Consider the following 26,413-nt stretch of genomic DNA (forward strand, 5'->3'; position numbering starts at 1 on the left):
ATAGACTTGTCATAATGACTTGCACCTTTTACACTTTAGCCCTGAGTAACTTTGAGAGTTACTTTTGTAATTCGACTACTTGCACAAAAGGGCTTGTACTTTTATAAAATTACATAAATACCCTCATTTTCACAGCTTTACCCAAATTTTCACACAAATCAACACATACATTTCTAATGCAACTTTTGGATAAATATATATATTTTTAACAGGGCATAAAGTAAGAAAAAGCATGTTTGCAAAACCACCCTTCACTTATTTTGAAGTTACCTCCTATCCAAATACATTTTGCAAAAACAACCCTAGTTTTTCCATAATTACAAAAATACCCCTTTTACTTGCACTTTAAATTTTCAAAAGCTTTATATAAATATACACAAGCTTTACACTAACAAGCACATACTTCACACTAACAATTTAGGTGCCTAGTTTACAAGTACATGAACTGTCACAGCTGCTGCCCTGTCGCAAGCAGCAGCCGTAGGGGAGGCCAGAGGAGTCACGGCGGTTTCCGCTGCAGCAGTGGCCGCCGCCGCCTCAGCCTCCACAGCAGCGCCAGGAGCCGCCGCTGCCCCCATCCCAGTGGCAGCAGCAGGCCCCACCGCCGCCACCACCACAACAGCAGCAGCAGGCCCCGCCACCGCCGCCGGAGACGCCTACGGTGGAGCAGTCCCGCTGGTTGCCCGAGGCACCATCCTTAGGGAGAAGGCAATCCCCAGTCTTCCAGGCGGGATGGGGGATGCGGAGCTCCACGTGAGTGGTTAACTCCTCATGTCCACTTCATTTATTTATTTTTTATCCTTTGGATCCTTATCTTGATTATGCTTGCCAGGATTACTCGCCCTACTACAACTTCCGCTTCCTCCAGCGAATCCTCAGCTGGGAGGTCCGGCCCCCAGCAGGCTTCTTCCTCCATCGCTGGGGGGCCAGCAGCCTCGCCGACCGCACCACCAGCCCCGCCGCGGCCGCGGAGACCCGGGCCGGAGCTCTGGTGGCTGAGGCCGCACCCCGGATGGAGGCGACCCCTCCAGCCACGGCGGGCGGTGAGGCTGCTCCAGCGGCCGCAGCGGGTGCCACGGCGGGGCACCCTCTGCCGAGCCGGCAGCGGAGGAGGATGCGGTGGAGACGCCGCTGGAGGCGCCGTCTGCGGGTCAGCTGCAGTCGAGGTCGCAGTAGCAGGCGGCCGGGGTCCCGACGTGGGCGCCCCTAGCTCCGGCCCCGAGTCCGCACAGGGGAACGAGACGGTGGTGCATGGGAGGCCCTTCCTCACAAGCCCGGTGGAGGTCCCTCTTCCACGCCTCCTGGTCAAGACCCAATGGGCGATGGAGGAGGTGAAAGTGGGCTTACGGCGCGAGTGGGAGAGGCTGGAGGCGAAGTGTCTTTGGCTCTCCGACTGGGAGCGCCGGCTGGGGGACCGCATCCAGGTGGTGGCCTCCCGCGCTGCCAAAGAACGGGCCCAGCTCAAGCGGGAGCGTGAGGTCCAGCATGAGAAGATGCGTAGGGTCATCGACCGGGAGATTGCGGTCGTCTCTCAGGAGAAGGCGGCGGCCCTGAAGGAGAAGGAGGCAGAGCTGAAGGAGCGGGCGGCTCGTCATGCCATCGACACTGCCAAGGTTATAGCAAAGACGATCAATGATGAGCAGGCCGCCCTCAACCATCGGGAGCAGGACCTGTCCCGCCGGGAGGCAGCAGTCAAGGAGGAGGAGGACCGCCTCGCTACCCTCCGGACAGATCTGGAAGAGGGGAGCTGGTCCCTCGCCCATCGGCTCGAGGTCCTCAAGCACCAGGAGGCCGAGGTGGAGGGGCTCCTAGCAGAGCAGCGGCGCTAGGGCCTAGCGGATCGCAAAGTGGGTCGGTGAAGCAAGTGCCGTCTTGGAACCCCTTGGGCTAAGCCCCATCCGGGTTGCAGAGGCCCCTTCTTCAATCGGCGCCATTCTTCCAGCGCTGGACTTCGCCGCCAAGGGTCTGCAGTGCCTGGAGTCCACCCTCGTTGCGCGACTCAAGGCCGAAGGGCTGGAGCTTGCTCGGATGGTGGTTGACCACGTCCTGACCTGCTTCCAGAGCCACAACCCCGCCATCTCCTTAACTCCGGTCCTGGAGGGCCCTGCACCAGAAGCGGAGACCGCCACCCAGGAGGGAGTACAGGAGGCGGTGGAGATCGTGGCCGCCCGCTTCGAGCGCAACGTGGAGCCGAACCTGTAGAAGGAAAAGGTCCCTCCGGACTGCCGAAGAAATAGGAGTAGTTTTTTTGTTGTTTTTTGTACATATTGTAAGTTATGTAAGATTTTGTATACGATATGTAATACAAATTGTTTTTGTATACATTATAAGTAATGTAATACTCTGTGTATGATACGCAAAATAAAAACTTAGCTGTTTTTCATTTGCTTGTTCTCCTTCTGTCATGTGCTTTCTGGGCTACCGTGGTCCCTTGGCCCCCTAGGAGGTAGTCGCAAGGGATTGGGGCTAGCTACCACGAAAATGAGGTTTAGTCCTGCAGATGACTTAGGATCGATACTTAGTAACGTTCCCACGGGTCCCAGACCATACTGCACGAGTCCTTTGAGATGTAAGACTAGGCTTAGTGAATCAGAGCACCAGGACCCAGGCTCCAGGATCGAAGGGGTCCGGTCTTCCGGATCCACAGTTCTAGGTACTACGATACTTATTCCAGGGAGGTAGAGTATGCAGGCTTAGGGTACGAAACCAGGCTAAGTAGCTACACGACTCCGGACCCCGCCGAGGACAAGTACGTTTCCCTGAAGCCGGTCCCCAGAATACCGGACCCCTCCTTCCTGCGAAGGAGGGGTCCAGGGCGGAGACAGAGCCTAGCAACTCAATTAGGGCCTCAAGCACGGCATAGGAATAAGGGACCACGTGGGGGTTAGGGTAAGCGGGAAGCAAGAAAAAGAGCTGAATTGCATCAACCTCAAAGACAAACTGAGAATAAATTTTCCTTGATAAATTGGTACAGATAGAATGTGCGATGAACGCCAGAGGCCGGGTTTACGAGGGCGGACCTCCACAGCCCTGGTCCGCACGGAGGTGCTACCATATTATAAAGGAAAAAAGATTTATTCTCGGCTGAGCCCCTAAGGATAAAACTTACGGAGGTGCTCAATATTCCATGGATTGGGTAGTTGCACGCCCTCCTCCGTATCTAGGCGAACAGAACCGGGTCGGCACACCTTTGACACCTTGAAGGGGCCCTCCCAGCTGGGGGAGAGCTTGTGGAGCCCTTCTTGATTTAGGATTCGCCGTAGGACTAGGTCCCCGACTCGGAGCTCCCTATAATGCACGAACCGTTGATGGTAATGCCGGAGTGCTTGGTTGTACCGTGCGCTTTGGACCGCTGCTCGCCATCTTCACTCGTCCATGAGGTCTACATCTTGACGGTGCTGTCACTCCTGCAATTCCTCATCGAAAGCTTGGACTCATAGCGAGCCCACAGCGATCTCCGAGGGAAGGCATGTTTCGGCCCCGTAGACCAGGAAGAAAAGGGGTCTCCCCGGTCGCTCGGCGGGGTGTGGTCCGGTTCTCCCATAGTACGCTCGGAAGCTGGTCAACCCATTTCGCACCATGCTTTTCAAGATCCTTGTAGGTACGGATCTTGAGCCCCCTGAGTATCTCAGCATTAGCCCACTCTACTTGGCCATTGGTTTTGGGGTGTGCCATAGAAGTGAAGCAGAGCTGGATGCCGATGTCCTCGTAGTACTCTTGAAAGTGCTGGCTCTTGAACTGGGTCCCATTGTCGGTGATGATTCGGTTCGGGACCCTGAACCGGCACACAATTGACTTGAGGAACGCAATAGCAGATGCCTTGGTGATGTTGACCATAGGGGTAGCTTCCGGCCACTTGGTAAACTTGTCGATGGCTACGTAGAGGTACCGGTACCCGCTGATGGCCCTAGGGAAAGGTCCCAAGATATCCAACCCCCACACAGCGAAAGGCCAAGAGGGTGGAATCATTTGCAGAGCCTGAGCTGGAGTGTGTATCTGCTTTGCATGGAACTGGCATGCTTTGCAGGACTTTACCAGCTCAGCTGCATCCTGGAGCGCTGTCAGCCAGTAAAGGCCATGCCGGAAGGCCTTACCGACCAGTGTACGGGATGAAGAATGACTTCCACACTCGCCTCCATGGATCTTTGCGAGCAAGTCGCAACCCTCTTCCTGGGTGATGCACCGTATGAGGATGCCATTGGTGCCACGGCGGTAGAGATCCCCTTCTACCACCGCGTATCGGTTAGCCAATCGCACTATGCGCTCAATGGATGCTTGGTCTTCAGGAAGGAAGTTGTCTTTCAGGTAGTCCCAGATCTCAGAGATCCATGCATCGGGACCCCCCTAAGAGTTTGGATGCGGCTCCTCAAGGTCTTCGGGACCCTCGAGGGTGCACACAATCCTTGGCAAACCCCACGGATGGAGCACCGCCGGGACCGCTAGCTTCGAGGTGTTAGGCTGACCCCCTTCGCCCAGTTCGGTGGGCTGGGCGGATGGCTTCAACAGCCGTCTTTGAAAGACGCCCTCCGGCATGGATGCCTGAGTTGATGCCCTCGTGGAGAGTGCATCTGCTACCGAGTTGTCTTCACGTGGAACGTGTTGCAGTTCTAGTATGTCCAAGTCATTCTCCAGCTTCCTCACATGGATGAGGTATGCTGCGAGCTGGGGTTTGTTGCAGCAACACTCCACCCGGACCTGCTTGATGACGAGCTGGGAGTCTCCCTTGATCAGGAGCTGCCGGACCCCTAGGGATAACACCGCAGTTAGTCTGAAGATCAGGGCCTCGTATTCCGCCATGTTGTTGGTGGCATCAAAGTCGAGGAGCACTATGTACTTCACTTGTTCGCCATTTGGGTTGATAAGGACCACACTAGCTCCGGCCTTTTTGTTGCATGCGGACTCGTCAAAGAAGAGTGTCTAGTGGGGTCTTCTGGTGGTTGGGGGAGCGAACCGTGGTCCGGACCCCAGGGACACTTGGTGTAGGAGTCCACTCTGCAACGAAGTTGGCAAGGACTTGACTCTTGATGGCGTGGCGGGGCTGGAAGTCGAGTTGAAATCCAGCAAGCTCTGCAGCCCACTTGGTGATGTTGCCCATGGCGTTGGTGTTGTGGAGGATGGCCCTCAATGGGTAAGAGGTCACCACCACAATTTTGTGGCCTGGAAATAATGGTGGAGCTTCCAGGACGCAACAAGTATAGCATAAAGGAGCTTATGCGTCTTGAAATACCTGGCCTTTGCTTCATGTAGGACCTCGCTGACGTAGTAGACTGGCTTCTGGACGGTCTTGGCTTTAGCAGCGGGACTAAGCTCTACCCCCTAAGTTGGGGGTTCTCCGGACCCCAGGTCTTGTGGCTCTTTCCCGGGTCGGGACCCGGCCGGACCCCCGAAGCAGGGTTGGGTGTCACATCGGTGAAGGTCGGACCTCCACTTTCTACAGGGGGACCATGGGGGCCCCCTGTATGAGCTGCTCAGACCTTTCTGTGACCAGCACCATGCTGATCATCTCGATCATCGCTGCAAGATACAGAAACAGCGTCTCACCTGGCTCCGGAGCTACCAGTACTGGCAGGGTGGTGAGATACTGCTTCATTTCCTAGAAGGCTTGCTCTGCCTGCTCAGTCCATGTGAATGGACCGGACCCCCTCATCAACTTGAAGAAGGGGAGAGCTTTCTCAGCCAGCCTCGAGATGAAGCGGCTAAGGGTTACAAGCGACCCTGTTAACCTCTGCACATCCTTGAGTCATGCAAAGGGCCTCATTGCTTCGATTGCCCGGATCTTGTCCGGGTTTGCGTCGATCCCCCGGTGTGACACCAGGAACCCGAGGAGCTTCCCCGCCGAAATGCCAAAGACACATTTCTCGGGGTTGAGCTTCGTGCATGTCGCGCGCAGTTTGTCAAAGACCTGAGCTAAATTTTCTATAAGGGAATTCGCTTCTCTAGTCTTGACAACAAAGTCATCAACATACACCTCAACTATGTCTCTAACCAAATCACCTAATGTAATGTTCATTGCACGAACAAAGGTGGGTAAGGCATTAAGCAGTCCATATGGCATTACAACATAGCAATAAAGACATCCACTGTTACAAAAGCTGTACGTTTCCTATCTGCCTTAGCCATTTTGATTTGATGAAAACCAGAATAGGCATCTATGAAGGACAGCAAGTCACACCCGAAGGTGGAATCTACAATTTGGTCTATACGTGGAAGTGGATAGGGGTCTTTTGGACATGCCTTATTGAGGTTGTTGTAGTTGATGCACATCCGAAGCTTCCCGTTGGCCTTAGGGACGACGACCGGATTAGCCAACCACACGAGGTGGTGGACCTCTTCGATGAAGCCAGCATGCAGCAGCTTGCGTACCTCTTCACGGATGAAGTTCTACCGCTCGATGGACTACTTCTGTGGCTTTTGTTGCACCAGCCTGGCGTCGGGGTGGATCTTCAGATGGTGCTCAATCACCTCCCTAGGGATCCCGGGCATTTGCGACGGCTCCCAGGCGAATACGTCGACATTTGCCCGGAGGAAGGCGATGAGCGCGCTTTCCTATTTCTCTCCCAGGTTTCCCCCGATGCGGGTGGTCTGGGAGGGCTCCGCTCCAACCTGGATGGTTTTCATGAGAATATCATCCGTATCAGACGGACGGACGTTGGGCGCCTTGGCTGGCGCCCTAGTGCGTGTAGCGCGTGAGGGTGAGGGGTCGGACCCCTCTGCGCCGGCAGCCGGGATGAGACCCGCTGCCAGTGCATGCAGCTTCTCAACTGCCGCCACAGCAGCGGTTTGGTCACCCTTCACGGTGAGGACCCCTGCAGGGGATGACATCTTGAGGACCAGATACCCGTAATGGGCAACGGCCATGAACCGGTATAGACCGACCTGCTAATAATGGCATTGAATGGGAGGTTGACCTCCGCTACATCAAACTGAACGTTCTCTATGCGGAAGTTTTCCTCCGTCCCGAACATGACCGGCAGGGAGATGGTCCCCACCGGGTAGACGGGATGTGGGCCCACTTCGGAGAATGGGTGTGATGGGTCCAGTTTGGACTTCAGGATCTGCAGCTGTTTGAACGTTGCATAGCTGATGACGTTGAGGCCGGCACCCCCGTCGATCAGCATGTTGTGGAGCTTGATGTTGGCGATGGTAGGGGCAGTGACAAGTGGTAGCACCCCAGCCCCCGCCATGTTCTCCGGGTAGTCAGATGGCCCGAAGGAGATGGTGGTGCTCCTCCACCATTGGTGGGGTGCCACTTTTGGCGCCCCTGGCTTCACCGAGAAAACTTCTCGGCGAAGGGTCTTGACGTCCCTCCGGGAGACAAGCTCCGAGCTGCCGCCGTACATGATGTACAGCTTCTTGCAGCGCTCGTCACTATGACATTCAGGTACTTAGGATTAAAACACACTAGATTCTAGTAGGAAGTATGTATGTTTGATCTTTTGTATGTGTGCTAAAACTTGAATGCAAAGGGAAAAGGGTATTTGTGTAATTCTGGAAAATTTAGGTCTTTTAGTGTAAAATGGGTGAGAATGGGAGGTAAAATCAAAACATATAAAGGTTGTTTTGCAAAAAGTCAAGAACTTACTTTTAAACCGCAAATAGAGGTCAAACTACCCAAAGGATGCAAGTGTAGTGTAGATTTTAAATAGGATTTCTTTAAAGTTTAAAACTTTGCCAAGCTTTAGGCTAAATTTAAATCCTTAACTCTTTTAAAACTAAACCTTAAAGCAAAGTTGTAGATCTTGTTGAACTCTACACTTTTACTTTTGGGCACATTTCCATTTGAGCTATGGTTTGAAAGTTAACAAGGCTTTACAGTGGAGTCCCTGCACCTTTGGAAAATCACAGATCAGTCCCCCTTCGTCTACCTCTAGTCCCCTGCTCTGTTTTCCTCTCTGCGCCGCCGCCGCCGTTCTCGCCGGCCATGTGCCAAGCACCTGCTGCCCCGCACCGCTTCCCTCTGCGCCACGTGCCGTCCCAGCACCCGCGCCGCCACTCCCCACCTCGCGCTGGCCCTCCCTCGCTTCTCCACATCACGCCACCACCGCCCGAGCCGCCACGCATCCCGCCGGTTGCCAGCAGCTGCTCCCGCGTGGCCGTGCCTTCTTCTGGACCTTGAGCATGTCCTGGAGCTCCCACGAACCCACTCTTGCTTTCACGCACCTGCATTTCCACTGTTTTTCCTTTTCCCGAGCTCCACACCTCGCCGGAGCCCCACTGCTGCCTCAGCTCACCGTCGACAGCTGCCTCCGCCACCTCCCACCCCCGATCCAGTGCTCTAGCAGCACCGCTGCAACCCACTGAAGCTCACAAGCCCGCCCAATTTCGTTCTCCCGCGCTACATCACCCGGACCACCGCGCCGGTGAGCTCGAGCTTCCGCCGCCGCGCGGCCTCGCCGTCGTCCCGACGATCTACTGCCTCTTAGCCCCGGCCAAGCACACCACCAGCACCACATCATCACGTAGAAGCTTCCCAGCTACTTCCCCACCGCTCTCCTGCCCTCCGGCCACCGGAACGACGTCACCGTCCCTCGGACCTCCGCCGCCCGCCTCTGTTCGCCGTCGACCCGCCGCCTCGGCCCCTCTCTTCCCCAACACCGGCCACCCCCGTGACTGCCGTGAGCTCCTGAACCTTTCCCCTCACTTGCCCCTCACCGCCGGTGAGCCCTCTCGCCAGAATTTGGACGCCACCAATCGGCATCCCTGTGTAGCCCGGCCAAGGACCCAATTGCAAAGATTCAAAACTTTCCAGGGGCCTTTCCGTAGGAAATTAGTACCCCCTCTCTAATTCAAATCAGCCAACTTGTAAAATCCAAGCTTTTCCTTGACGTCCCCACGGCCACTGCAGAAGTTGTTCAGGTTAGTGATTTTGATCCTACCATTTAATTTGCATGGACATTTGTATATTTGTCTGTGGTTACGACAAAATCTTCGTACGACCTCTGACGACGACCTTGTCCTGGGCTACCTCTGTTTCAAATTAGTTGTCATTCAATCTTTATCACTAAGTCCACTAATATATCTCTGACTATTAATTTCTAGAAGTTTTTATAGATTAGTGACATATGTTTTATTTTTCTGGATTCACCAGGAGAAATACTTTCGTAATATATATAATTCATATGTTGTTGAACTATATACGCTTTTAGAAATTGGTGGTCAAAGATCGAAATTTTTGACCCACTGATAAAACTAGAATGATAACTAATTTAAAATAGAGGTAGTACGTACATAAAAGTCAATCATCGATAAGGGTATATAAGGACAAACAGTTAGGCACTACTCCTTCCGTCCCAAAAATAGTCATTCAAGAAAGTTTATGAAACGATTAACAAGATGTAAAATGATCTTGTTTGCCCCTATTTATTAGCCATATTTAATACTAATTGATTGTTGCATGCCCATGCACTACTAAATAGGGTAAAATGACTTATTTTTTGACAAATTTTGGATTATAGAATGATTTATTTTTTGGAACGGAGGGAGTACGTGAGACTTCCTCCTTCCTAAAATAAATGTCTATTTAGCATTCAAAATTTGTCCTACAAAGAGTGTTCTTTTAGCTTATAATTAGGTCCATCTCATTAAAGCAATGCCAAAACCAAGAAAAAATTGTATAGAGAAGCACATGAAGCCAATTAAATACTTAGTAGATGCTACTTTTTTGGAAACCAGATAAACGGCGCGGTTTTCAGTTACAACTACTATAAGTAACTATGCTCAATGAGGTCATTTCTCACAACTAATAATGTGTCTGAAATTTTTCTATAACAACTCTTATTTTTGGATGGAGGGAGTATACCATTAGTAATGGTGATTAAACACCAGTGTACAAGCAGTTGCTCTAAAAATGACATGTACAATATGATTGCTTCCCTTTAAACCCTTGTATACCATAACATTAGATGAAAAAACTTGTAAATGAGTTGGAATGAAAAAACTGTAAAATATAAAGTTGTGGATGTCATTGAGTTATATTATTTTCATATAAATTTTTTTATAACTTGAATCCATTTGAATATTTCAAATTTGCTTAAAAAAGTTCACAACTAAAAGTTGTAGATCTCATCGATGATACAATTTTCATATACAAATATATCTACATCAAAGTTGGCATTAAAAGCTATGAGTTTTAAGATACAAACTATAGATTTGAAACACTGTTATTAGAGACAGTTTTATACTAGAGCCAAAAATGGTTTTAGACACAAATGTGCAATTTGGACATGTTAATGGTTTAGAACCGCCAACAATAATACATTATTACTGTTGGTACATGGCTACAAGGAACTGCCTGTGATAATCGTGTCTGTTTGTGTCTAGAGAATCACTTATACAAACACTGGGTTTCTACCTACGGTTCTTTAACATGAACCACCTTAACGTATTTTAGCAGGGTTTTAGAGGAGAGAACCTACTGTGGTATTCTTTGATACTATGAGATTTTTTCCCATCCTTTCGTTGGTTGATTTTCAGATCCGCTCTACCGGCGGGTTCCGTGGTAGCGAGGAATAAACTTTTACATAAACGTTTGCTGCTGCTACACTGTGTTAATGATGTTTTATCTATATGCTTTCCCTTGGGCAGATGGATTCTTCTTGCACCCGGAACAGAGATAACATGGACAATTCCATGTCAATGAAAATATTGTTACAAAATAGATGACAAAGAACAACGAAGAAGAAATTGATCACCCCAGAGGACACGAGGATTTAACGTGGAAAACTCTTCCAAAGTAGAAGGGAAAAACCATGGGCGCCAGCCAGCAGAACTTCACTATATCGAGTGCGGTTACAAATGTTGGGGATTTACAATGACTTTCCGTATCCCGAACGGCGGCTTACAAGAGGTATATATATGGAAACCCTAATCAATCTATACCGCGGGGGGAGGGGGGGGGGTCTTCGCCCCCCGCACCCCCTAGGCGTCCCCGGGTGCAGGAGTCCATCACAATGGGCCACTTCGGCTACATCCGAAGTCGGCTTTTATATGTGTATAGATGAATTTGGATCACAACTTAACAAACTCCACCTTGAGATAAATTCCTTCTTGTAGCATAAATCAACCTTTCACCCAAAACGTAACAAAGAAAATACCTTCGGCGCCAAATAACCTCTTAGGCTAAACAATTATACCAACTAAGCTTAAGCAGAGCTCAAACTTAGCAACAGGAACTGGCTTTGTCATCATATCAGCAGGATTATCATGAGTGCTTATCTTGCATACCTTTAGCTTACCTTGTGCAATCACATCAGGAACATAATGGTACTTGATGTCAATGTGCTTTGTGCTTTGTCCTCTCATGAAACATCTGATCTTTGGTGAGATATATAGCACTGTGACTGTCACAGAATAGGTTAATGCAAGAATCATCTCCACAAAACTCAGCATACAATCCTTTCAGCCAAACTGACACCCAACATGCTTTAGCAATAGCATATATTCCACCTCAGTAGTAGACAAGGCAACAACAGGCTGCAATGTTGCCTTCCAACTCACGGCACAATTACCAACAGTGAACACATAACCCGTGAGTGACCTTCGCTTATCCAAATTAGCAGCATAATCAGAATCCACATAACCAATAAGTTCCTTATCAGTCCTGCCAAATTTCAAACAAGCATCTGCTGTGCCTCGGAGGTACCTGAAAATCCACTGAACAGCCTTCCAGTGTTCTTTACTAGGATTATCCATGTATCTACTAACCAAGCTCATAGCATAAGATAAATCGGGACGTGAGCAAACCATGGCTTACATCGAAAGAACCAACAGCACTAGAATATGGAACTGTTGACATGTATTCAACATCCTCATCAGTACTAGCACACTGTGTAGCTGACAATTTAAAATGAGGTGCAATAGGAGTACTAACAGGCTTCGCATCATGCATGTTGAAATGCTGAAGAACCTTCTTAATGTAACTTTGCTGACTAAGAAATAATAAACTAGAATTTTGTCTCTAGTTATCTCCCTATCTAGAATTTTCTTAGCAGCACCAAGATCCTTCATGTCGAACTCACTACTCCACAATTTCTTCAAAGTAGTGATTTCTTCACTGCTCTTGGCAGCAATCAGCATGTCATCAACATATATAAGTAAGTATATAGGTGATCTATTAACAAGCTTAATGTATACACAGCTATCATAATCAGATCTCTTAAAGCCATGTGCCAACATAAATGAATCAAACCTTTTATACCACTGACGAGGAGACTGTTTCAAACCATATAAGGAACTTTTTAATTTGCAAACATAATCCTCCTTACCAGGTACTATGAACCCTTCTGGCTGGTCCATGTATATCTCCTCCTCTAACTCTCCATGTAAGAATGCAGTCTTCACATCTAACTACTGAAGCTCAAGATCATGCATAGCAACAATGTTGAAGAATGTACGGATCGAACTATGCTTTACAACTGGAGAGAACACATCATTGTAATCAACACCAGGAATCTGACTGAAACCTTTTGCAACTAACCTTGCCTTATACCTTGGAGGCTCACTAGGAGATAGACCCTCCTTTCACTTGAAGATCCATTTGCAGTGGACAGTCTTCTTCTGTTTAGGCAAGCTCGCAATCTCCCATGTGCCATTCTTCTCGAGAGACTGCATCTCCTCCTGCATGGCTAAGATCCACTTCTCGCGATCACCTGAACCAACAGCTTCAGAGTATGTATCCGGCTCATAATTGTTCTCCACCTGTTCTGCACAACTCAAAGCATAATTAACCATATTACATTCTTCAATATAACAAGCTGGAGGTCCACAATTTCTCTTCATTCTATGATGTGCAATAGGTAAATCTTGTTGCTGCAAAATAGGAGGTGAGTGCTGAGCAATATTAGGAACATCATTATCAATAATTTCAGTTTGCTGATCATCCACGAGCTCTACCTCCCTGCTGATCTCTTGATGTTCCTCATCAGATTCATCTGAATTAGCATCAATGAGCAAGCTGTCATTAGACATCATAGATTCATTGAAAATAACACTCCTGCTCATGAAGGTCCTTTCAGATTCGGGATTCCATAGTTTATATCCATTTACTCCCGAACCATAACCAAGAAACACACTTAATAGCTCTAGGCTCCAATTTTCCATTATCGACATGTGCATAAGCAGTGCAGCCAAAAACTCTCAACTGTGAATAATCAGCAGGTGTGCTGGACCATACCTCAATGGGAGTTTTCTTGTTGAGTGGAATAGAAGGCGACCTGTTGATCAAGTAACATGCAGTGTTGGCGGCCTCTGCCCAGAAACGCTTGTTCATACGTGCGTTGGACAACATACAACGAGCCTTCGAGATGATGGTTCTGTTCATGCGCTCGGCCACACCATTCTGCTGTGGAGTGTACGGGATGGTGTGATGCCTGACAATGCCTTCCTTCCTACAATAATCATCAAAGACATGCGAATAGAATTCTCCACCATTATCAGTACGAAGCAGTTTTACCTTCCTCTCAGTTTGAATTTCTATCATAAGTTTCCACTCTTTAAAAGCGGCAAAAGTATCATCTTTGTTTTTCAGAAAATAAGGCCATACCCTTCTAGAGTAATCATCAATAATGGTAAGCATGTAACGAGCACCACCATAAGAAGGTTTACGAGAAGGATCCCATAAATCAGCTTGTACATAATCAAGTATACCTTTGGTGCGATGAACCACAGTATTAAATTTTACCCTTTTGTGCTTCCCAAAAACACAGTGCTCACAGAACTTCATGTTACTCTGAGTGCAGCCAACAAGTAGGTTCCTCTTCATCAATTCTGCCATACCAAGTTCACTCATATGTCCAAGACGCATATGCCACAGGTTAGTCATACTAGGTTCATCATTAGTAACAGCAGCAGCAGTAATAGAACCATGTATTGTACATCCTCTAAGCACATATAACTTTGCAGAATTCAGATCACCAATCATATAAGCAAGAGAACCTTTTGATACCTTCAGAACTCCACCTGAACCGGAGTATTTGTATCCTTCCGAGTCAAGTGTGCTAAGTGAGATGAGATTCCGAGCCATCCCTGGAATGTGTCTCACATCTTTCAGCATACGTGTCATGCAATCATGCATCTTGATCTGAATGGAACCGATGCCTATGATCTCACACGGGTTATCATCTCACATACGCACAACAACTCCACTCTACACAGACTTATAGGAACGGAACCAATCTCTGTTAATGCAGATGTGAAACGAACATGCGGAATCAAGTATCCATTCATCATGAGCGACAACACAACCAGCAAAAATGACAAGGCAATCTCCCGAATCTGAGTTCCCAACACTGGAGACAACAGAAGCCTTACCATCAGATTTATGTTTCATACCATTCCTTTTCTCCTTGTTCTGCAGCTTCCAACATTCTTCAATGAAGTGAGATTTCTTCTTACAGTACTTGCAAAACTTCTTGGGTCTGGACTTCGAACGACCTCTACCATCTAGGCTCTTCTCACGATCATTGCTATCACTGTAGGTCTTCTGCTCAGTTCTGCCTCTGACATGCGATGCTTCACCCTTGGAAGATGACCCGTCAGACTGTACCATGCCTTTCATCTTCTCCCTGGACTGGAGTGCCTCATAAACTTCCCAGAGGGTTGGTTCATCACGGCTTAAAAGTATGGTGTCACGGAAATTTGCATACAAACTAGGCAGTGAACATAATAAGAGAAGACCTAAATCCTCATCATCAAACTGCACCTCCATCGACACTAGGTCGGCAACGATCTCTTTGAAGACCGATATGTGGTTCAACACCGAACCACCCTCCTGCAACTTGTGCGAGAATAACTTCATCTTCATGTGCATCTTACTGGTTAGATCTTTGGACATGCAGATCGATTCCAGTTTGAGCCAAAGTTCTGCAGCACTTTTTTCATGCAGCACTTCTTGCAAGATATCATTAGATAGATGAAGTTGAATTAGCGAGAGAGCCTTACGATCCTTCCGCTTTTCCTCAGCGGTCCACTCATCCTTCTTCCTCTTCCTGAAGCAATCCAGCGCCTCATCAAGATCCTGGGATTGCACCAGAACTTCCCGCATCTTCACTTGCCATAGGGAGAACCTCATCTTGTAGTCCAACATCGGTAGATCATACTTCATCGATGCCATCGCGGAGCCCTAATCTTGAACCAGCTCTGATACCACTTGTTACAAAATAGATGACAAAGTAGAACGAAGAAGAAACCGATCACCCCAGAGGACACGAGGATTTAACATGGAAAACCCATGGAAGGGAAAACCACGGGCGCCAGCCAGCAAAACTTCACTATATCGAGTGCAGTTACAAACGCCAGGGATTTACAATGATCTTTCTGTATCCCGAACGGCGGCTTACAAGAGGTATATATATGGAAACTTCGCTCCGGCCCAAGCCTCCGGCGATGGGCCTCCGCTTCGCTACGTCCGAAGTCGGCCTTTATATGTGTATAGATGAATTTGGATCACAACTTAACAAATATCATACGGATTACTGAAATCAATTACAGATAACTTCTCTGAGGAGTGACTTCTTGGTAGTGACGCATTTGGAAAGGTTTACAAGGTATGATTCGGTCATAGCCAAACACAACATGGTTCCCTACCATTTGTAGGAATAAGACATCTAATAAGAAGTTGAACATGGAGTACATGCAAATGGGGATGATTCTTACATAATCTTGATCCCGAAAAAATACTATCCAATCTCAATAGGGGACTTCAGACCCATCTCACTGTTAAGTTCCTTAATCAAGTTGATCACAAAGCTACTGGCAGAAAGATTGCATAGGGTAATCATGAGGCTAAAAACAGTATGGCTTCATCAAATTCAAGTCAATACAGGATTGTCTAGGCTGGGCCTTTGAGTATTTACATATCTGAAAACCTCTAAGAACACTACAGGAAAATAGTATAATTTCGTCGGCCAGAAACCGACGAAAATAGGCCTAAAACCGACGAAAATAGCTATTTTCGTCGGCCTGCCGACGAAATTAGGCCGACGAAATAAACTAGACGAAAATAAGCGCTTTTTCGTCGGTTGCCGACGAAAATAACGATATTTTCGTCGGCCCATGTGGCCGACGAAAATAAATGACGTATTTTCGTCGGCCATAAAAACCGACGAAAATACGTGGCTTATTTTCGTCGGCTTTTATGGCCGACGAAAATACATCACTTATTTTCGTCGGCCACGTAGGCCGACGAAAATAATAGGATCCTGCTAAAAAAAATAAAACAGCTGCATATAATATGGCACATATTTCTGTTCTGATGCTACATTTTCAGCTGATCTGCATGAGTCCTTCGCAGAAGAAGCACGTTCTGTGCCAGCATCTCTATGTCTTTTTTCTATCCTCTTAGTGTCCTCACTATCTTTATGTCCTCCAGTGACATAAAAAGAAACCTTTATGTCCTCCAGGTGCTAATAACCTTACCGCTGCATGATCCCTTCCTCCGTGCGCTGAAGACCGCTTAGAAGTAGCTCCAGTTGGATGAAGCATCTGCGTACCAGCTGCTTGATGGCAACGTGGCACCCTCGGTACTCTGGGGGAGCTGTTTAATTGTTGATGCAACAGTAATGCAAGCTACAGAAAAAAAATTACGAAAAAGGTGAGCAAAGCTAAACTTAAGATTGGAGTTTGGACAAACTTCGTACCTGTTCATCACTCAATGGAGCAGCCAAATCAGATGCCCGCAGTTCAGAGCACTTTCTCACTTCCTGGGAACTATCTTCAGAAAACTTTGCAGAATCATGTTTGCTATCAGTTGGTAAGACCAGTTCTTCTTTCTTTGAACAATCACTGTTACCTGCTGATGACTGATCTTTAGATGCCAAATTGTGTGATAACTCACGTGGTACAGAGATAGAACAAGAAAAGGATGTACCAACTTTTGCAGAACCCAAAGTTGAGCTAGGATGCTCAACAACTGTGTGCACCAGCTAAGAGTATAAGCAGATGCATCAGCTATTTTTTTTCTAAATTGAGAATAGAACAACTTTTGCAGAACCCAAAGTTGAGCTAGGATGCTCAACAACTGTGCTCACGTGGTACACATGATGACACATGAACTAAAGGACTGTGCAAGAACATGATGACAAATCTTCACTTGAAAATAAATGAGTATGCAGGAAAACTAAATTGAGCATTAAGATAATAGCACAAAGGCATACCATCCCCGGTCTGTTGACGGTAAGCCCACAAAATTCCCCTGTAAAAACAAATAGAGAAAGGAAACGACATTCAATTACTGCTTTGTCAACATATGAATGATGAGTAAAAAATAAATCTTCTAACCAATTTCAGGACAAAACAGTGATCATGCACCAGAGAGATGGTCTGAAAATTACAAAGAGTAGGTAGATGGCACCAGAACAGCACAACTTAAGCACCATTGTACTTGAGACCTTGAATTGTACCATTGTACTTGATACTGTGTGGACTTTGAACCTGAAAGTTTAAGCAAGAGGTCAAATCCATGCAAGTTGGACACAATTTCCATTCAAATGGCATAAAGTGCTAACTAGAGCAACTGTGGAACTAGGGTTGAGCAACAGGTGCAACCTCTTAAACTTAAAATCGTATCTCATAAATCACAATGCTTCACCTTTCACAACCGCAGCAATCTATGTGCTCCATAAGCTAATACAATTGTAGAGTCTTCTCTGCTCCTTTCCCTGAAATCAATACAAATACCCAGAACATATAGTAGCACCATCTAAATCAATTTAAAAACATATACTGAGCTCTATTCTCTCCAGCAATTTACAAGTAATCCTGCCAATCAGACCCCAACAATGTGAAACAATCAGGCTCAATATATAAAAATTATAAAGGAACATTTAACTGAAGGAGGACCAAATCGTTCAGTCCAATTCCCCTTCCATTCAGACCTTCCAATCAGGCACGGACGCGAACGAACGGGGCTTCGCGTGCACCAGGGGCTGCTCCTTCTTCCCCGCGAATCCTGCTCATCCCCGGGGGGCGCGTGGGCGCGCGCGGGCGCGGGGGGCGGTGGGCCGGGGGCGCGGGGGCGGCGGGGCGGCGGGGGCAGCCGGCGCGCGGGGGCCGCAGGGGGGGGGGCGGCGAGGCGCGGGGCCGGCCGGGGCGCAGGGGGCCGCAGGGGGGGGGGCGGCGCGGCGGGGGCGGCGGGGGCAGCCGGGGCGCGGGGGCGGCGAGGCGCGGGGCCGGCCGGGGAGCAGGGGGCCGCAGGGGAGGGGGCGGCGGGCCGCGCGGGCGGCGGGCGGCTGGGGCGAGGGGGGCTGAGGGCGGGCGGGAGTGACGAGTGTGGCGGCTGGCACCTGGCAGCTTGGTTGCGTGGTGACTTAGGGCACAGGTACTTTCGTCGGTCCAATAAGCCGACGAAAATAAACAGATTAATTTCGTGGGTTTCAATGGGCCGACGAAAATAAGGTGTTTAATTTCGTGGGCCTGTGAGGGCCGACGAAAATAGAACTTTATTTTCGTCGGCCTAGGTTAAGCCGACGAAAATAAGTCGTTTGTTTCGTCTGCCCTATTCAGACCGACGAAAATAATCTAATTTCGTCGGCTTTCCCAAACCGACGAAATAATTTATGTATTTTCGTCGGCTTAGCTCAGGCCGACGAAAATAAAGCTGGCCGACGAAAATGACCTGTTTTGGTGTAGTGGAAGGAACTGGTCATCCTTAAGCTAGATTTTAAATAAGCCTTTGACATGATAGAGCACCAAGCAATCCTTCAAATCCTCAAACATAAGGGCTTTGGGGATAGATGGATAGGTTGGATCCAAGATATCCTAAATTCTGGAACTTTATCAGTACTTCTAAATGGGGTAACAGGGAAAACATTCCATTGCATAAGGGGTCTAAGATAGGAAGATCCACTCTCACCACTTCTTTTGTCCTAGCTGCTGACCTCTTGCAGACAGTCATTAACAATGCCAAAGATCAAGGTCTTATGAACCTTCCTATTCTCACAAGTGCCAGCTCTAATTTCCTTGTAGTCCAATATGCAGATGACACACTCCTCATCATGGAGACCTGCCCTAGACAGCTGACAGGACCTACTAAATACATTAGCCCAGTCAACTTGCTTAAGAGTCAACTATAACAAATTTGTCATGGTTTCCCTAAATAACTCAGAAGAAAAGTTTGACCCGCTCTCAAACATTCTCAACTGTTAGAAAGGGAATTTACCCTTCACCTACCTTGGCTTACCCCTTGGAACAACTAAGCCCAACATTGAAGACTTCCTGCCTCTCATCCAAAGGATTGAAAGAAGGTTGACTTGTACTTCTGCTTTCCTCTCCTAGGGAGGGAAACTAGAAATGGTAACACAGTCTTCTCTTGCTCTACAGTCTTCAAAATTTCTTGTATGAAACTGCATAAAGGGGTCATAAAGCAATTGGACAAGTACAGGAAGCACTATCTTTGGCGAGGTTCTAACCTAACCTCCAAAAAGCCTCCCAAAGCTGCTTGACCAACGGTTTGCCTCCCAAAGAAGGAAAGAGGTTTAGGAGTCATTGATCTCACTGCACACAACAATGCTCTACTCCTCAAATTCCTGCATAAATTCTACATGAAGATGGACCTCCCTTGGATTAAGTTGATCTGGAACTCTTACTATAATGATGACTCTCCCTGGGAAAAAGAATAAAGGCTCATTTTGGTGGAAGGAGATAGTAAAGCTGCTGGATATCTACAAGAACTTAGCAATTGTGAAAGTTGCAGATGGCTCAACAGTTCTGTTCTGGACTGATTCTTGGAATGGGCAAATATTGGCCTTATCTTGCATGGAATTAATACTTTGCCAAGGATAAAGAGATCTCTTTCAAAGCAATCTCAGGCCAACAACTACTTCAAAACTTCCATGTGCCTTTGTCAATCCAAGCACACCAACAGTTTCAAGGGCTGGTGATCGGCATCTAACAATTACAGACACAGCAAGACATGGGCAAACGGCATTATGTTTGGGGAAGTTCGGTCTTCATGACTTCACGGGCTTACAAAGAGATTGCGGGCCACAGGGCTGCCATCCAATGTTCCACTGGTTTTGGAGATCATAGTGTCAGATGAAACACAAGGTCTTCTTCTGGCTGCTTTTAAGGGACAGATTAAGCACGAGGGATCTCCTCAGAAGAAGAAACATGGAACTGGACACATACACTTGTGACCTGTGCATTCTGCAGAAACTTGAGACAGTCACGCATCTCTTTTTAGGCCGCACTTTTGCAAAGGCCTGCTGGGCCTCCATTGCACCACTACAGAAATCCGCTCTAGTCCTGTTTGCAACCCCCTTTAGTCCCGGTTGTAGCAACTGGGACCACGAATCTGGGACTAAAAATTCCAACCTTTAGTCCCGGTTGCTACAACCAGGACTAAGGGGGTAACTGGCGCTAAAAAAATTCTACGGTCCGTAGAACTTGAACCAGAGATCTCTCACCTTGTGCATAACTTACTTGCTACCCCACCTACATAACACATATAGCTCTAATTAGGATGCTTTTCTTTTAAACTAACATGTGGATGATCCTTTAATCTCGATTGATGTTACCAACTGGGATTAAAGATCCCTCCCAGACCCAACATTGATGAGGACAAATATCACATATTGAAGACCCGTTCAGTAGCAGTGTTGGTACTTCTGTTATAACAACCAGGCCCTTATTCAGCATCTTTAGACTGATCAAAGAAAAACTACAGGTACCGTTCTTTATGGAAATCATTATCCTCATGGCATAGAGTATTGGAACAACTGGATATTCAAGGACATCGACCCCACGGTAGAAAACTGCAAGAGAAAATTCTCTCAGGTGTCTTTGCTCTCCCATAGGGCCAAACCGGAGCTAGTAGCATTCATTGTTAGCGCAGCTGTAATATTCTCGTAGGAGGCTTGTTTTGTAATATTTCCTTTCCTTCTTTTTCCTCCCTTTGTTGTACATACAACCTTTCTTTTCTATTTTAAATATGGTAATAACTTCACTACAGCCCGCCGTAATTTTGTTTCTCCCTACGTACCCTTTGCATCGATCACATCAAGTAGACAAGCCACATCACGTGGAGTCATCTGGTACATTCGAATGAATTCTGATTCAGCGACAACAGCTCAAGTGGAATTTTTATCCCACGACAGCATGTGCAAGCAACTTCAAAACTTTAAAAAGTTGTAGTTTTTGAATGGACCATCAAATTTAAATTCCGATTGGCACAACTGTATTTCTTTTGAAAAGATCTTCAAAATAAGATGTCACTTGCATTTGTTCCGACAATACTTTTTAAAGATACATGAATTGCTCACATAGAATAAAAAATACCAACATAAATTAGTAAAAATGCTTGACTGACTTGCTAAAATTTCCTATCACTCATCATGCAGTAAATATCCATCTACCCTAACATAATTGTTTGCCATCATCCTCTAATCACACCATCTAATCTATCTTCTCAATATCAACATTAATATCCACTTAACTGGACTCAGGTGAGTCAAGCAATATTTTGTAAAGCCATAAGCAACTTTAAAAGTCATAAGCAAATTAGAATACAACAAAAAGTATTTTCTCACGTGGAAAAATATAATATTGAAATATAGTGATGTGGGATCTTGTTTTGAAGATCTTATTAAAACGAGCGCAACCGTGTCACCGGATGTTGATGTGGACGCTCGATTTTGAAACTACGATCTTTTCCATGTTTAAAATTGTGTGCATGCACACGCATATCCGTGCTCTTTTATCTTCTCGCATATGCATGCATGTGCAGACACCCTAGTATATTTCCGTTAGACTCCGAGCTGATGCGGTTCTATAAAAATAAGTTGGTCGTGTAAAGTGTAGGTGGCCGTACAAACAGCTTATAATATGGCAAATTAGCCGCATCCTTTATAGCTCAGTAGGAGCGCACCCCTCCTATTTTCTTAAAAAAATGTTCAGCTCAGTTTTCCCACAATGTTAAGTTCTGCATTGAAACTTGCTATGACCGGAAGCCACACAACAGTTTTAATTTGTCTACAGGGTACAGGAGCAGGGGAGGAGCAGAGATATGTACTACTCTACTCTAAAATCCTGTTTGGATCTAAGTGCTCGTGGATGGTTTAGCTTATTCAAACAAGAGTGTTAATGATGAGGTGTGCTAAGCCAAGACTCAAAAACATCATTTGTATGACTGCTAACAGGTAGCAAAGTTTAGCACGTCTCGATCTCTGATGCTGTCCAGCGGAGAGAAATCTCACACAACTCTGCAATGGGCCAAAAAGTCGATTGGGCCAGAAACATGCAGAAGCCCAACTAGTTTGATATATATACTTGGTCGTGATGGCACGCAAGCTCTCGCCGCCTGCTTCGGCTTCCCGATCGATCTTCTCCACTCCGCCGCCATCGCCATCGCCATCGCTATGGGCGTGGTCACTAGGGCCAAGAAGATGATGCCGCTGCAACTGGATGAAGAGGAAGAAGTGCTCGTCGACCGCATCAGCCTCCTCCCCGACGGCGTCCTCGAAGACATCGTCTCCCTCCTCCCCACCAGGGACGCCGCCCGCACGCAGCTCCTCTCCTCCCGGTGGCGCCACATCTGGCGCTCCGCTCCCCTCAACCTCGACGTCGACGGAGACCCAACTATTCCGGTCAGCGATATCTCCCGCATCCTGTCCACGCACCAGCATGGCCCCGGCCGCCGCTTCTCCATCAACTACAGTTGCCTCGGTTACTACGACGACGAGGAGGAGACCCTAGACGGCTGGCTCCGGTCCCCCGCCCTCGACGGCCTCCGGGAGCTCGAGATCCTCTTCGACGACAGCCATCTTCGCTGGGGGTCTCCGCCGCGGCCGCTGCCGGCGGCGTCGGTGCTCCGCTTCTCCTCCACCCTTGTCGTCGCCAGCTTCAACGCCTGCGCCTTCCCGGATGCCACCACCACCGGCGGATTGCTCCACTACTGGCCGCTTCTCAAGCAGCTGACCCTTTCCTACGTCACAGTCTCGGAGTCCTCCCTCCACGCGTTGCTCGCCGGCTGCCCTGCGCTGGAGAGCTTGCTGCTGCAGGAGAACAACGGCTGCCCTCGAGTGAGAATCGTGTCGCCTAGCCTCAGAAGCATCGGTGTGGGTACTGGTTTCGGTGCGGCTTTTTTTACATGGGGAGACGACGAACTAGAAGAGCTCAGGCTAGTACAACAGCTTGTCATCGAGGACGCCCCATGCCTGGAAAAGTTAGTTGTTTTCGAAGGACTGGAGATGGACATCTCGGTAGTCTCTGCGCCGAGATTGAAGGTTCTGGGCGAACTCGTGCGCGTCTGCCACATGCTTCAATTTTGCACCGCAGCTCTTCATCAGGTATGTACAGGCATAATCTATCGTTATATATTCTACTCTCACCTTGTTTCGTGATGGATCCAAGTCCCTTAATTTGACTGATCAAGATGCATGTGGGTAAATTCATTCTATATATGCTTTTTGATCGACTCAGGGATCAACCTTCGAAAGGTTGACGGCGGTGGTGCCCAGTGTGAAGGTTCTAGCTTTATCTTATGTGAAACCTTGTTCGGATACTGCTGTTAACTTGATCAAGTGCTTTCCCCACTTAGAGAAGTTGTACATCAAGGTTACTCTCTGGACCTGGAATTAATGTTCATTTGCATATATATACTCGCTCCGTCCCAAATTATTAGTCGTTTTGGATTTTCTAGCTATATAGATTTTGCTATGCATCTGGACATAACATATATCTAAATGCATAGTAAAAATTATACATCTAGAACAGCCAAAATGATTAATAATTTGGGATGGAGGGAGTATTCTTTTGCAACTGTTATATCGATCGATGGTTGTTCCAAGTAAAGCTAGGCTGGACATTGACGCTATTTGTATGCTCGATTTACTTTTCAGATAACACATGTTGTTCAGAAAAATGAATCATATGATGAATACCAGCAACTTACTGGTACCCTTGATATCCGTCTGAGAAATATTGTGCTACCATACCGTGAAGACAGCAAGCCAGGTATTAACTTTGCCAAGTTTTTTGTAACAAATGCAAGAGTGCTGGAGTCAATGACGCTTGAGTTAAAACATGGATACGTTGGCAACGATGCGTGGATTAGAAGACAGCACAGGCGGCTCCAGGTCAAAAAGAGGGCTTCGGCGCATGCACGATTTGATTTTGTATCTCATATTTTGTCACCTAGTCTTCCTCATCCTGAGCAAGTACATGATCTGTCTATACTCGACCCCTTCCAAAGGATTCACCATTAGGTCTAAAAACTCTAATGAGAGATATTTGGTTTTCATATGGGAATTTCCAGCAATGTTTAGTCAGTTTTCAATGTGTTGATATTGAGACATATTATCTCTTTTCATGGATTGATGTAACACCCTTTTTTATAAAAAAAAGTCACCCCAGCCCACCTCCCCTTTCTCTCTCTTCAATCTCTCTTTTCAAGCCAACCCAAACTCTTGCTCAGCCCAGTTCCAAGCCTCAGCCCGACCCACCTCCCTCTCCTCTCTTTTCTCTCTCTCACCGCTAGGTGGACCCCATCTGTAATCTTCCACCTCTAGCCGCTTCGTCCATCACTCCTCCACGACGCACGCCCTGCCCGGCCATTGCTGCGCCCGCTCACCTTCTCCCTCCATCCGAGCCCGCCATCAATTGCCTGTGGAAGAAGTTTTGTTGCAGATCTTATTTAGAATATCGGTGAAACGTTTAAGATCTTTGTGTCTATTTTATTCGGAGTGTAATGATATTGTTTAATCTATCTTGTTTACTTTTCGAACATTGTCTTTGATATATTTTACTTATGACGTCTATCATGTGTGCATGAACTTGATCCTGGCGCACATATGAGAAGCATCTGGTTTCTTTCCGAAATCGGGTGTGATAATTGAATACTATAACTTGTCATTGGATTTTCGTGCTATTAGATTTTGTTTTAAAAGGAGAAGAGTTCTTGATATATATACCCATTGTTCTTTTCCACCTGCAGGTTGTCATTGAAATGATTGCAACGACCAAATGATAGAAATCAGAGCCAAATGTTAAGATTTATTTTGTAATATTGAGAATTGCAGCAACTGTGGACTACCATAGTTTCTCCGCTACATTTACAACTGTTTTAGCTAAAGAATACGTACTATAACAACCCATCTTTCAAACATTCTCTATAAATTAAAAATTATGACTAGAGCATGTGAATGCACAGGTTGTTGGATTGTAGAAAGTAATTGCTAGAATTATAGATATTTTGGCAGCATTAAATTAGTATGCTTAATAGAAATTTATAAACTTTACATGGCCGAGATATTTTATTTATAGCATATGAAAAAAAAAATTTGGCACCCAAAGACACACAAAAAAATTAGAGTGCATATGCAGCTCTATTGGCAACCAAATTTTACACCTTGCATGGGTGATCAAGTGATTAAGCAATGTGGTATCTGAGTAAGAAAGTATTTTGAATATTTATTTAGGCCTATTAATAATTCTTTGGTAAAAAACTATTTGTGCTAGCGGTCATAATGTATTTGTTCTGGCGGTTTTGGCAGTCGTCAGCAGTACCTTGTGCTAGCACAAATGGTGATTTGTGCCAGTGAGTGCGCGATCGTCAGCACCTCTATCACAAATATCTTTGTTTATCACCTTTCGCATCACTATTTATCCCCACTATTGCACGCGCTCATGCTGGAAAGCACAATATCCACTAACCAATGGAAGTCATTGGTATGTCCTGAGGTTTCTTGAGATCTTTGCCTTTTTCACATTGATATCATCCAACTCCCCTATCCCAAATATCATCCGAATTAGTTCATGCACATATGATTCCATGTCTATAGGCCTATGTTGTAGCTACTTTGGGATACATACAAACATGAATGTGATTATATTTGTTCTATAAGAATAGATCCCTAGACTAATAAAAAACCTTTCCACCATTAGCAACATTCGCCATGGACGACATCTTAGTCTCGCCATATGCATCACTCTCTTGTATGGTTGAAAAAAAATCTCTAGTATGCTCATTGAAACCCTTATTAACTGAGATTGCTAAACATGAGTGGTGTAATTGTTGGATTCGTTCCACATCTATTTTAGCTACAAACTTTTAAAATCAAGTTTACATTCTAATACTACAATATCTTGTATGAAATCTATCTAAACTGTTATAATTTGAGCGAACATGGATCGATAGTGCTAATTGTTTACTTTTTACACCAATTAACATGGCAACTTTTTTGCTGTGAGAGTGGAGGAAATATTGCTTATAGTAATTCTATGTTGCATTTTTACACATCTATTTGTTACATTTTTTATCATATGGAAATCAAATACTATTTTTTTATTTTGGTTAGCTACTTGTTAATTGTATTTACATGAACTATTATTTATTTATTTATTTTTCCTATAAATTTGCATCTCAACTATTATAATTTGGGAATATATGGATCGATAGTGCCAGTTATTCTCTTTTTTCACT

At 46.5% G+C, this 26,413-nt stretch overlaps 3 protein-coding genes across 3 annotated transcripts; 1 reads left to right on the top strand and 2 right to left on the bottom strand.

The window, feature by feature from the left end:
- Positions 1 to 3,417: 3,417 nt before the first annotated feature.
- LOC112903656 lies at positions 3,418 to 3,837 on the bottom strand. Its single transcript, XM_025972890.1, has one exon. It carries the CDS (start codon positions 3,835 to 3,837, stop codon positions 3,418 to 3,420), a length of 420 nt encoding a protein of 139 aa, XP_025828675.1.
- An 11,837-nt stretch (positions 3,838 to 15,674) lies between these two features.
- LOC112903657 lies at positions 15,675 to 17,168 on the bottom strand. The gene is made up of 4 exons (XM_025972891.1): positions 17,151 to 17,168; positions 16,635 to 16,919; positions 16,409 to 16,563; positions 15,675 to 15,780 (listed from the first exon to the last, which is right to left on the bottom strand). Exons 1-4 carry the CDS (start codon positions 17,151 to 17,153, stop codon positions 15,675 to 15,677), a joined length of 549 nt encoding a protein of 182 aa, XP_025828676.1. The 5' UTR covers positions 17,154 to 17,168.
- Positions 17,169 to 22,349: 5,181 nt separating this feature from the next.
- On the top strand, positions 22,350 to 24,936 carry LOC112903658 (putative F-box/FBD/LRR-repeat protein At1g78760). Its single transcript, XM_025972892.1, has 4 exons — positions 22,350 to 23,279; positions 23,413 to 23,547; positions 23,832 to 23,946; positions 24,926 to 24,936. Exons 1-4 carry the CDS (start codon positions 22,350 to 22,352, stop codon positions 24,934 to 24,936), a joined length of 1,191 nt encoding a protein of 396 aa, XP_025828677.1.
- The last annotated feature ends 1,477 nt before the right edge of the window (positions 24,937 to 26,413 follow it).

This window comes from Panicum hallii, chromosome 8, assembly GCF_002211085.1.
Source record: "Panicum hallii strain FIL2 chromosome 8, PHallii_v3.1, whole genome shotgun sequence".
Lineage (NCBI taxonomy): Eukaryota > Viridiplantae > Streptophyta > Magnoliopsida > Poales > Poaceae > Panicum > Panicum hallii.